At 51.6% G+C, this 12,955-nt stretch overlaps 2 protein-coding genes across 3 annotated transcripts; one reads left to right on the top strand and one right to left on the bottom strand.

Moving 5' to 3' along the window:
• The first annotated feature begins 4,731 nt into the window (after positions 1-4,731).
• LOC119277514 (protein CANDIDATE G-PROTEIN COUPLED RECEPTOR 7-like) lies at positions 4,732-6,473 on the top strand. Its single transcript, XM_037558799.1, has one exon. The coding sequence runs from the start codon at positions 4,793-4,795 to the stop codon at positions 6,137-6,139; it is 1,347 nt and encodes a 448-aa protein (XP_037414696.1). The 5' UTR covers positions 4,732-4,792; the 3' UTR covers positions 6,140-6,473.
• A 1,322-nt stretch (positions 6,474-7,795) lies between these two features.
• On the bottom strand, positions 7,796-12,480 carry LOC119281692. 2 transcript variants are annotated; one of them, XM_037562152.1, is made up of 5 exons: positions 12,171-12,480; positions 10,510-10,757; positions 9,619-9,937; positions 8,385-8,575; positions 7,796-8,256 (listed from the first exon to the last, which is right to left on the bottom strand). In XM_037562152.1, the coding sequence occupies exons 2-5, from the start codon at positions 10,665-10,667 to the stop codon at positions 8,079-8,081; spliced, it is 846 nt and encodes a 281-aa protein (XP_037418049.1). In that variant the 5' UTR covers positions 10,668-10,757; positions 12,171-12,480; the 3' UTR covers positions 7,796-8,078. The 2 variants fall into 2 exon arrangements, with proteins under 2 accessions (XP_037418049.1, XP_037418051.1); XM_037562154.1 differs by having other exon boundaries at positions 8,494-8,575.
• Positions 12,481-12,955: the final 475 nt, after the last annotated feature.

Raw genomic sequence — 12,955 nt, 5'->3', positions numbered from 1 at the left:
ACGGTAGATCCATCACGTCATTTCCTTCTTTATCCTTTACCTTCTTGGGGTTCCAAGATCCTTTGGGCTTCCCTTTGAATTTGCCCTGAGTCACGGCCAGAGCCTCTCCAGGAGCAGCTGGCTCGTCCTTCCGCTTCTGCTTCCGACTGGAGTTCCCTTTTTCCGATTGACTCGGCTTATACTTGCCACTCCGAAGCCTGTCCTCTTCTTCACCGTTAGCATATTTGGTGGCAATCTCCATCATTCGACTCAGGGTCATATCCCCGGTTTGACCAAACTTCAGGCTCAACTCTCTGTTCTTGACACCATCCTTGAAAGCGCAGACCGCTTGGTGGTCCGACACATTCTCCACGGTATGATGCAAAGTGATCCATCTCTGGATGTAATCTCTCAATGTTTCACTCGACTTTTGTACGCAGACTTGCAGCTCTGTCAATCCGGCCGGTCGCTTGCAAGTTCCCTCGAACGTCCTGACGAACACTCGGGAAAGATCTTCCCAGGTGTAAATGCTGCTAGGAGCTAACTGATTCAACCACGCTCTGGCCGAACCCTCTAGCATGAGTGGCAAATGCTTCATGGCCACCTCATCATTACCACCACCAATCTGTACCGCCACTCGGTAGTCTTCAAGCCAAGTTTCAGGCTTCGACTCTCCGGTGAACTTACTTACCCCAGTCGCCAACCTGAAGTTGGGGGGTATCACTGCAGCTCTGATGGCTCTGCTAAAGCATTCTGGACCTGAAACATGGACTCGGCTGCTAGTGGTCACATCTCTGTCATGGCCACCTCTATGAGCTCTGTTCCGGTCGACCAAACCTTGCACGATGATGGATCTCGCGTCAAAGCCTGGTTCTCTGGGGTCGACCAGAGCTCTCCGCCCAACACTGAGCTGGCGCCTGTCATCTTGCTGCCGATGGGCGTTAGACCCACTTCTCGGAGGAGGAGTGGGCACTCGACGCCTATCATCACGATCGAATCGGTCATCATAATGCTCCCGCCGGGCTTCACGTCCCACGCGCCTCGGAGGCGACCTTGGGCTGTGAGCCGGCTGAACAATATTCGCAGCGATGGATCGGCTGTGAATCCTGTTGCGCGACTGTGACACAACTGAATTCTGATCTCCTGCCGTCCGGAGCAAATCCCTGATCTGCAACAAGCCTCTTCCAGCCTCTGACTGAGAGGGCTGAATTGACTCTGCTATGCGGGCTGCAGCTGCCAAATTCTGAATCGGGGTTCGGTATACCTGAGTCGGTTGCGGAAAGAGCTAACGTCGGCTGGAGTCGGGTACTCACTGACGCGCATGCTCGTCGAGTGCTTGCTGGAGGTTCTCCAGTCGAGTGCGTTCAGCCAAGTTGGCCAAACGCGCCCCTTCCAAAGCACGAGCCTCAGGAGTTTCTCCTGCGATGGGAGTATGCAGAGCATCCATGTTCCGGCGGCGAAGTTCTTCTCTTGCTGAGAAGTGAGCGGCTCGGGCTGATATTCTTCATGGGCCTGAGCGGGGTCGCCTCCATCGTCCATCCCGTCGATGCGGGGGAAGCCGGGAGGACTACGAGGCCCGTGGACCATTAGGACCTCCGCCGCTGGATCACTGCTGTCGCACTCGGATGCAGTCTCTACGGAGCCAGTCGACAGATCGAACAGGCCGTAGAGAGACTCGTCGGGCTCAATTGCCGCGACTTGGGTGGTGGCCGATTGGCGAGCCACTGCGTGTCTCACCCATCGCTGAAGTCTCGACCGACCGGAGCGCTTGCGCTGGCGGGAGACAGGGAAGGAGGACGGTACATGAGTCGACCGGTATGGGGTCGACGGCTGCCGCAGCAGGACGCCGCGGATACACGCCCGAAAGTGCGTCGCCCTGCGGACGGGGAGCGCGTCGATGTCGAGTGGTGCCTCCTGGAGCCAAGCGGAGTCATCGGCAATGAAAGCGAGCGCACCGAGACGGATCTCGCGGCCTCGACCAGAGCTCCGTCAGAAACCATGATGAAGGCGATCGGACGAATTGCAACTTCTCCAAAAAGTCGCTAAGACACCTGCCCCACGGTGGGCGCCAACTGTCGTGGTTCTAAGTCTGACAGTAGAATGGGGGTAGGTATGGAGAGGCAAGATCCTAGCTATGGAGTAGTTGTACACACGAGTGTTTAACGAGTTCAGGCCCTTCTCAGAGGAAGTAACAACCCTACGTCTCGGAGCCCGGAGGCGGTCGACTGGTTTCTGTGTATAAGAATTACAGGGGTGCGAACCCTTTACACTGAGGAGGGGGTGGCTTATATAGAGTTCGCCAGACCCCTCCGACCCTCGGTTATGCAGGGTTTAAGGTACATTAATACAGGGGGTTACTGGTAACGCCCTCATAAACTGCCATGAAGACTATTAAAGCTACTTAATGACAGACCGTTGCGTGCTGAGTGACTTTAGGTCTCCTGGCCGTTGAGTGGTTAGCTTCATGGTCGAGTGGCTATCTTCATGGTCGAGTGGCTATCTTCATCGTCGAGTGTCCTTGAGTTCGTCGAGTGAAGTCCCTCTTGGTCGACTGGAAGGTAGCTTCTTCTAAGGATGTCCTTGGGTAGGGTATCCTAGATAGGTCCATGACCCTACCCTAGGTACATGACTTCATCACTACTGGTCTTGGATGTTTGAGAAATCTGGCGTGTTCAGCGTACGGTCTTGTTATCGTATGATTGTTGAAACTAAGAGGAGGCGTGAAGATTGGCTGGAATCACGCCCGGGTGCGTCGAATAGCCAGGAGGAGAAGTTGGATTGGAAGCGACTCTGGAATACTATTGTTCCTGCTAAAATCAGGGTCTTTTTGTGGAGACTTGCTCGTCAATCTATCCCAATGGAAGATGTGAGGATGCATCGGAACATGACTACGAGCAGCTCTTGTGCCATTTGTGGAACTCCGGATTCTTGGCGGCATAGTTTGCTTGAGTGCACTGCTGCTCGGTGTATCTGGTCATTGGTTGATCAGGAGCTTATTGATGATATGCGGAGTAACAATGAAAATAACACAAAGAGATGGTTATTTACTATGATCGAAAAACTTCCACATGACAAGTTTACCAAGGTAGCAGTTACCCTATGGGCCATATGGTGGGCGAGGCGGAAGCTGATCCATGAAGGGCTGAATCAAAGCCCTCTTTCCACATACATGTTCATCACTCATTTTATATCAGAGTTGGATGAGGAGAAGAATTCCATACCAAGCCGTATGAACACCCCAGTTACGGCTGTACCTAGGAGATGGATTCCGGCTACTGGTGATTATGCAAAGATAAACGTGGACGCTGCTTTTTTTCGTGGAGTTGGGACAATTGCTGCGGTGTGCAGGAACAACAACGGACAATACTTGGGGTCCTCGGTGCTCGTTGTTAGAGGGCTTGTTGATCCGCCTACTTTCGAAGCTATGGCATGCAGAGAAGGACTGTCGCTAGCAGAAGACCTGAGGCTCCAGAACCTCATGATCGCGGCGGACTGTCAAGAGGTGGTGAAGCATATTAAAGACAAGTCTGGTGAAAATTATGGTGCAGTTGTTAAAGAGATTATTTCATGGCAATCTTCGTTTAATTCTTGCTGTTTTAAGTTTGAATCTAGAGCCTCGAATTTCGAGCCTCATAAACTAGCTAGGCATTCTGTAAAGTTAAAGTTAGATCATGGCCGTCATATTTGGTTGGGGCTACCACATGATACTTCTGTAATACTGGTAGCAATACCAACAACTGAATAAAGCCTAGCTTGTTGCTAAAAAAAAACCTGTCGTCGGCACGATGCTTGAAAAATCCTTTCGGTGGCACCCGGCACCCCTCGCGCGCCAGGCGCCTATGCGACCGCCGTTCTCGTTCTCGTGGAGATGACCTGGCCACGCCGAACGTGGCGTCGAGCCAGAGCGGCGCACGCCCCATGCGTGCATGAGCAGCAACGTGGGTACACCAGTACGTGCCGTGGGAGGAGCGCGCTGGTGCTGCGGCATGATCCGCCGGCCAGCCGTGCCGCTCGGTGCGCTTCGCGAGTCGCGACATTACACGATGCACGCGTGATGAACCCTGCTCTACTCTGGACAGCAACGAGACGGCGAGACACTTTCCGCAGCGTAAAAGGAAAAAAGAGGAACGGTCGTGCACGGTTCCGCCGAGCAGAGCTGTTCGGTTCTGCTTGGTCGGTTGTTGCCGTGTCCCCTTTTCGCTCCCTAGAAACCTCAGAAACTTCGCGGCGCCATTCCGGGCGAAGCCAACAAGGATCGCACCATTTCAGAAGTAGTAGGATGTCACTGTCACCACCGCTCACGCTAGCAGTAGCAGTGCACCTTTTCCTACCATCTATTTTTCGGCGAATATTTCCATTCTGGCGGTTAACAACTTTCCTGCTTCTGCACGCCAATCAAGTGCGTCCGTCGATCAGCACGTCGCTCTGCGTATTTAGCCCCTCGACGACGGCGACGACCGTGCCGAACTTGCTTGACCCGGCGAGACGCTGCGACGATCTCCCCTGTTACAAAGACTTCTCTGTCACGGGCTGCGTCTACGCGCTCGACACATCTTATCGGTCCGTTCGATGAGAATCCAACGCTCCAACGCTCCAGCCGAACCGCGAAACTCCTTCCCGGCTAAGAGTCGCCGGTCAAAGTCTCCCCCACGGCGTTCTCACCAATCTCGAGGCGGATCCAACGGCTCGTTCGCCCGCTATCCCGTCTCCATAAGCTGAGCCCAAGTGAAAGTCTACCAGACGCGCCTGGCCAATACGCGCACCTCCACGACCCGGCCTGCTCCCCCCCTCCCCCCAACCAGATCTCGCCGCGATGGCGCCCGCCGATGCCGCGCGCCGCCTGCTCCTCCTCCTCGCGGTGGCCGGGGCCGTGCTCCGCCCGGCCGCGGCGGAGATCAAGCAGGAGTCCTTCAAGGATGACTCCCGCGGGACCATCCTCTTCGAGAAGTTCGGCTTCTCGCACCGCGGGTCCGTCTCCATCGCGCTCACCGGCGCCAAGGCCGTCTCCAAGCTCGCCAAGCCGGACCCCGCGCAGCTCGGCTTCTTCCTCCTCTCCGACGAGGCCCTCTTCGAGGCCATCTACGAGCAGCCGCCGCCCACGGATCTGAACCCCAACCCCGACCCCAACACGGGCTGCGTCCTCGCCAGCCGCTACGTCATCCCGCTCTTCACCTTCGCCGACCTCGACGCCAGCGGCAACTACAAGAAGACCTTCCCCGTCTCCCACCCCGACGAGTACAGCCTCTTCTTCGCCAACTGCGCGCCCGAGACCGCCGTCACCATGGAGGTACGCACCGACATGTACAACACCAACCCGGACGGCTCCAAGGACTACCTCTCCGTCGGCCAGGCCCCCGTCCCGACGATCTACGCCTTTTTCGCGCTCGGCTACGTCGCCTTCCTGGCCGCCTGGCTCTACCTCACCCTCTACCACAACCGCCTCTCGGCGCACCGCATCCACCACCTCATGTCCTGCCTGCTCCTCGCCCGTATGCTCTACTGCATCTCGGCCGCCGAGGACCAGCACTACATCCGCGTCGCTGGATCTTCCCATGGGTGGGACGTCATGTTCTATCTCTTCCAGCTTGTTAAGGGTGTGATCTTGTTCGCGGTGATCGCGCTGATTGGTACCGGGTGGTCGTTCCTCAAGCCCTTCCTGCAGGACAAGGAGAAGAAGGTGCTCATGGTGGTGATCCCGTTGCAGGTTGCAGCTAACATTGCTGCAGCTGTCGTTGGTGAGACCGGGCAATACTTGCAAGCATGGGTGACATGGAACCAGATCTTCTTGTTTGTTGATGTAGCCTGCTGCTGCGCGGTGCTCTTCCCAGTTGTGTGGTCGATGCGATCGCTGCGAGAGTCATCCAAGACAGATGGCAAGGCTGCCCGAACCCTCGCCAAGCTCACGCTCTTCCGCCAGTTCTACGTCGTCGTGATTGGATACTTGTACTTCACAAGGATCATTGTCTATGCGCTCAAGACAATCACCAACTACAAGTACAGATGGGTGAGTGTTGCGGCAGAGGAGGTGGCCACCATGGCATTCTACATGTTCATGTTCTACATGTTCAAGCCGGCTGAGAGGAACCAGTACTTTGCTCTGGATGACGATGAGGAGGAGGCTGCGGAGATGGCTCTCCGTGAGGAGGAGTTCGAGCTCTAGAGTGTTGCGAGGGGATACATGATGACAGGAAATGCAGCACTACCTGCTCAATTTCTCCTCCTTGTGATGTTGATCATACTATACAGATGCAGGATTTAACTTATATTTGTCTATGTACTGTGGTAAATCTTCACTTCTGCTTATTTCTTTTAGCTTCAAATGTTGCCGGTGAGACCAGGGGTAATTTGGATTGCTTGTGTTGCAAACTAGGCGAATTCAATCACTGCTGTCATTTTGCCAAGTCCCAGTTTTGCTTTGTGCCCAGTTGTCACTTTATGTGCAAACAATTTCATTTGTACAGTGAGAAGAGAACATTGATTAACATCTTGATGCCTAATATGACAGCAAGATCTGTTAGTGTATGTCGATGAAGAAACTTGATGGCGATCTGGGAATTTGCATAGAACCGCTGTGTGATTGTTCGTGCATTGCCATGTACTGAGTAGCAAATATGCACCTAGAGACCTACATGGTTTGTGAACTTGGAATCAACAGTAAGATCCAGTGTTCCAGATTAGCACCGTGATATTGATCGTGTGTTACTGAGCTATCTGCCTTTATTAGTGTGTTTGTTCTCTGAACTATGTTTTTTCTCCTGAAGTAAGTCATTATTGCCTGATTACCAGATACATTTCTAGCACAAGTACAGGCTTTCAGGCAAATTGACTTGTTGATATACCAATATTATTGATATACTTAGTATAGTTTGGAAGCTGCCGGATTGCAATCGTTTGTTAGCTGATCTTCCTGAGAGTGAAATTTGGATGCTTTTGACACTTCAGTCTGAACTGTATTTGAGTTGGCCAATGCGTAGCAGATTGACAATGGAGCTACAGAGTATACAGGGCCGGCAGAATATTCTCTCTCTGATGATTTTTATGTTCCACGGCAATCTTCATGAACATTTTTCTAAAGGGAAAATGTATTTGGCAAAAGTTACATATTTAGGCTCTGTTCGGAATTTCTCCACTCTGCTCCACTCTGGGGAGCTGTGGAGCTCGGTTTGAGCCGCTCCGAGAAAATGAGCTGCAGCCTGCTCTGCTCCAGGAGGGCAGTCGAGGAACCGAACAGGGCTCTGTTACGGAATCTCTCCACTCCGCTCCACTCTGGGGAGCTGTGGAGCTCGGTTTGAGCTGCTCCGAGAAAATGAGCTGCAGCCTGCTCTGCTCCAGGAGCGCAGTCGAGGAACCGAACAGGCACTTAGTTTTACACCCGAACGACTCCTACGACGCACAATTCCCTCGTTTGGGTCTTTAGTTTGCAACGACGCCATGTTGTACCCAGCATGCTAAAAAGTTGGCAATCATCCAAACAAACCCTGATTTTTTGGTCAGCCAAAAATTGTGTAGGGTACACTTTGCTCACATTCCCAACATATCTGAGTGATAACAGAGCCGCATATAAAAAACAAATTTCCATGCTGAATTTGTGACATCTTGGAGGCTCAAGATAAACTTCCCCAAACTCGCGAGAAATTCTGAGCTGATTGCCGACATCTTGGCAAAACAGGCTCCAAGATAAAACTTCCCCAAACTCGCGAGAAATTCTAAGCTGATTGCCTGAAGCATTTAGTGGCTACTCTGCCAAAACAAACAAGTATATCTGGCATGCACCTAAAGTCATCCAGTGAAACTGAAAGGAATTGCAAAAATTAAGAAAGGCAACCAGCATCATCTCGTTTCTCCTCAGCCTATCCTGCCAGTGGTCCACAGAAAAAAGGGGCAGAAATTTACGAACATCAGTTCAGTTCAACCAAGAAGGAACGACACTGTCGAACCGACCGACCGATATAACCTACGGTAACTTCCACATGGGAAACTGCATCCACATCTACAAGTTTCACCAGAAATGTATATGCCTAGCATCATCTCAATAACGTGGCCTATATATCCATGCTATATATATACTGTATATATCACCAGATCCCTGGTCCTACCAACTACTGGAAACAGAGTTCCCCGCCTTCACCTACCGTCGGCAAGGTCTTCCAACCTCTGCCCAATGACAATAGGCTCATCCACAGCATACTTATCAAGGTCATAGACGCAGAAGTCCCAGGCCAGCTCCGGTAGATGGCAGAGCGCGCGGAAGCCCCTGGCGAGTCTGGGAAGACGCCCCTGGCAAATATATTAAAAAGAAAAAAGGTTTCTATTATGTCAACTATAATTTGGAAGAAGACACACATCTTGGAATTAAAGTGAAAATTAGACTATATTAGAAAATTAAACAAAACTACAGGGTTTACCCAGTAGTATGAAGAAGCCAAGCGAAAGTGGCACCCAGCGCCAGCGAGAAGATAAACCCATATCCGACTAGGAGGACAGAGGGTGTTGCAGCAAAAGAGTCGAATTCACCTGTGCAGAATAGGATTATCCTTCCAAGTGTGAAAGGGATAAATGCAGATGTACAGGCCAGAACCATGTCAACCATTGTCACCTGATTAGATAGGCATATGTTAGAATTTTGTAGAGACATGTAAAATGACAAGCAGAAAAAGAAATGTAAAGCATCCATTCCAAAAGCATGGAACTAAGCCAAAACCTTGTAAAAGCCCGGTTAGGATTAGCCTAAAAAACACTGCATTAGCACAATGGGAAAGCACCAAAAAGAACAAGTTAAGACACTATCAGTTGTGCAGACAGACTTTCAGACTCTGCTGAGCGTGCTGGCCCTTTTATCTCTAGGCTAAACTCCCTTGTTTAGGTCCCTACCATGCTGCACATTACCCCAGCCCACCTTCTATCTTTTTCTACTGTATATACAATTTTGTCTAACATTTACTGTCGGGGGCACCCCTACGGCTTCCCTGTCAAAATAACCAGAAGATTATACTGCACCTAAATTTGGGAATGCTCCTCTTATCAATGTATTTATCAGTACCGATTAATTGGCAGTAGGCACAATTGCAGGGCAGAACACAGAGCAAGGAAATGAGTATCATCTTACTTATACAACAACTCATACAGGTTTCTTCAATATGGACACCATTGACCTTTGGCAATCTCTAGCCATAACATGTAACCTTAAACCAATGTGGGAAACCATGGCAATAAGATGTGCTAAATGCTACTCCCTCAGTTCACTATTATAAGATTTTGGACATTTCAATATAGACTAGCGGGCTGTTTGGATCACTTCCACAAAAAGCAGCCTGAGTCAGGCATGATTCTCAGGCGTCCGATTTTGAAGCCTGAGGCTCAGATCTCTGCCTGAGTTAATAGCTGCCTGATAGGCCTCAATCCAAACACCCCCTAGATACAGACTGAAATGAGTGAACAAACACAGTAAAACGATTCAGAAAAAAGTTAAAACATCTTATAACAGTGACTGAGGGAGTAGTAGAGAACACAGGCACGTTAATTGGTGCTTTACTAGTATGGGAAGAATGTAGGACCACGTCATTGTAGTATCAAAACCACAATATTAATAGAGTATCAGCAGATATACGACTGGTTGAGGAGCAAGGAGAGTAAGCATACCGCCACGGAAAACTGAAGGAGGCGCAGCACGGCGACCTGGCAGCGGCTCCGACGTCCCCCGTACTTTGCGTGAAACACGCGTTCAGCCCGGAGCGCCAGTTGAGCAAGGACGGGGGGTTCAAAGGGGCAGACGGAGAGCAGACGGAAGGCCTCGGCGCAGCTCCTGGCGAGGGCGAGGCACCATAGGTGCAGGCTGGTGAGCTCCCAGGCAACCTTGACTGTCAGGATGAGGCACAACAGTGATGAGACTGGCAAGCCTTGCCAGGGCTGAGGCATCCGCGCCGTGGATGGGGCGGATGGAGATCTCCTGTCCGCACACCTGATCAGTCAAAGTTCAGCACTTGTTAGTTGGCCCCATTTACATAAAGGTAAGAGGATCTGCCGGGTCAAGAAAGAAAAGAAAAGAGGATTTAAAGGGGCAATTTCTTCACAGTGCTTCAGCCTCAGGATGCAGGCGGACATGGACTTCAGCGAGCCCGCTTATAGTAATAATTCATAGTAAAATCTGGATGTGTGTAGCAGCTAGTATGCAAAGTCATGGTGCTATATTCTTCAGGCATTTGCAGTTTTCTCTTTTGTTTGTTCAGGAACTCGCATATGAGGCAGGTACCTGTAATTTTTTTGTTCTAGGCTGATCACTTTTTAAATCGATACAGTGCAAACTAAGCAGTATTGTATATTGGCCTTTTCTTACATGTGTTTGCTGTTCAGCTTAAAAAAAGTTTGCCAACAAAATTATTCAGTGGCAAGCCTACTTGTATGTTGCTGTTGCTGGAGGTCTCACCTAGCTAGAGCATAGCAGCGGGCAGCTGAACTCGCGGGCGCAGGCGTTGACAGGTAGTGGAGAGGGTGGAAACCCTAGGCAGGGGAGGACGAGAGGGTGATAGGTACCTCGCAGCGGCGCTGGCGGGTGGTGGAGAGCCGCTGGAGCTGGCAGTCGTCATGGACAAAGCGGATGCTGCCACGGCAGGCACAGGGGTGGCACAGGGGGCGCTCCGGCTCGGCGGGGTGGCGGCAGATGCGGCACTGCTGCTCCTCTTCCTCCTCATCCCCGGAACCGTCCACCACCGTCTTTCGCAGAGCTCCTGCGGCGGCGCCCATCTGTAGAGCCAGGACTGGCTGACGCCCCGGGCGAGAAACTAAGGAAAAAAAACAGTTTCAAGGTAACAAAAGTCAAGCTTTGTTTTCATAACTCATAAGAAATCGTAACAAAAATGGTAGTGTTTTTTTTTTGCGGGTGAACAAAAAATGGTAGTTGAATCAGAATAAGCTGGTAATGGAAAAGGAGTGGGAAAAACTCAACTTTGTTAGCTTTGCAATGTTACGGTATACAAGTACAGTGCAATGTTTGGTTTAGAACACAGTTAGGAAAAATCTTTTCTGAACAGCAACTCTGCGAAGGACACCTTTCGGTATTTGGGGTCAATGTTGCAGGAGGATGGGGGTATTGATGAAGATGTGAACCATCGAATCAAAGCCGGATGGATGAAGTGGCGCCAAGCTTCTGGCATTCTCTGTGACAAGAGAGTGCCACAAAAGCTAAAAGGCAAGTTCTACAGGACGGCGGTTCGACCCGCAATGTTGTATGGCGCGGAGTGTTGGCCGACTAAAAGGCGACATGTTCAACAGTTAGGTGTGGCGGAGATGCGTATGTTGAGATGGATGTGTGGCCACACGAGGAAGGATCGAGTCCGGAATGATGATATACGAGATAGAGTTGGGGTAGCACCAATTGAGGAGAAGCTTGTCCAACATCGTTTGAGATGGTTTGGGCATATTCAGCGCAGGCCTCCAGAAGCTCCAGTGCATAGCGGACGGCTAAAGCGTGCGGAGAATGTCAAGAGAGGGCGGGGTCGACCGATTTTGACATGGGAGGAGTCCGTTAAGAGAGACCTGAAGGATTGGAGTATCGACAAAGAGCTAGCTATGGACAGGGGTGCGTGGAAGCTTGCTATCCATGTGCCAGAGCCATGAGTTGGTTGCGAGATCTTATGGGTTTCACCTCTAGCCTACCCCAACTTGTTTGGGACTAAAGGCTTTGTTGTTGTTGTTGTTGTTGTTGAACAGCAACTCTGCATTACCTTGAAAATTGGAAGTAATGGATCCAAATCCAAAACAAATGGATGAAAAAGATCAGAATTGCACATGTAAATTGCCAGGCATACAAGATCTGCGTGGGAGAACCTAAATAACGGTTTTCGATTCAGCTGGGGAGTGGGCGGTATTGACCATGAGCTGTGATGTAAACCGATTACATGGGACCTAATTACAGGCCATGTGAAACAAACGCATGTATAGTTTTCAAGTTACGGTGTTATCAGTTAACGGGCTGAAAGTCTCGAACCAGGGCAAATGGCTATATCCATGGAACTGAAGATCATGTTTCAATCCAGGCAAATGGCTATATGTTTGAGGTCAGCAGCAACAGAAAAGAGACAAATGCATTTCTTTGTATTTCAGCATTTGATAAACACATAAGAGGCATCTCTTTTCGGCATTAACAAGATGAAAATTGGGATCTGGGAATTGGGAGGGTCTGAGATGTGGGATACCTTTGTTGCTGCTGCTGCTGAGGCGGAATGCCGAAGGGCGCAGGGCGCCGGGGTTGCTCCTCCTCGAGATCGAAGGGGGTCGACACCAGCCGGGGTAATTGCTTGGGGAAGCAACGAAGGAGACGGAAGGGGAAGGTTGCCGGCCTGCTGGGTAGAGCGAAAGCCGAGAGCCCGAACGGGGACGGCCGGACGGGGCACGGTGTGGGTGGCGGCCGCCCGGCAGCAGCGACGGGGTAGGGTTTCTTTTCTTTAGAGCGAGACGGAGAGCAGTGGGGTTTTCCGGAGTGAAAGGAGGAAGACGCGGCTTCCCTCCAAATCCATCCAAAAAAGAAAGGAGAATGAAGCACAAAGCGGCAGGGCAGCCCACCCGTTTGAGCATATGCAACCGCCCCCTCAACACGGCCTTCCCAGGCGATTTTTCAGGCCGACGCCGAAAAAACGGCTCATTCGCGTTCCAGGAGCCCGTTTTTTACCGGCTTGGACCGAAATCAGCACCGGCGGACCCAGGCCAAACCCGACGCACCGGGGCGAGTGTTTTGGCGCGAAACAGCCGCGGACCCGCCGAGTCAGCGAGACGGCCGCTTCGTCGCCCTCATCGCCTTGGTTCCCACGGGAATCAATGCGAAGGCTGCCGCGCTGCCGCACTGGTCAGCCTCCATTGATGCCTCACGGGCGGCGCAGTGAAGACGCCGCCGACGCGTGTCCCGCCCGCTCCCGACACAGGTCCTCCCGCATGCCGCCCCGCTTCGGCTATAAAAGGTGCCCCTCCCCGCCGGTGAGCGCCA

Source organism: Triticum dicoccoides, chromosome 3B, assembly GCF_002162155.2.
Source record: "Triticum dicoccoides isolate Atlit2015 ecotype Zavitan chromosome 3B, WEW_v2.0, whole genome shotgun sequence".
Lineage (NCBI taxonomy): Eukaryota > Viridiplantae > Streptophyta > Magnoliopsida > Poales > Poaceae > Triticum > Triticum dicoccoides.
The sequence above is the reverse complement of the archived record's forward strand: the minus strand, read 5'-3'. Positions and strand labels throughout refer to the sequence as shown.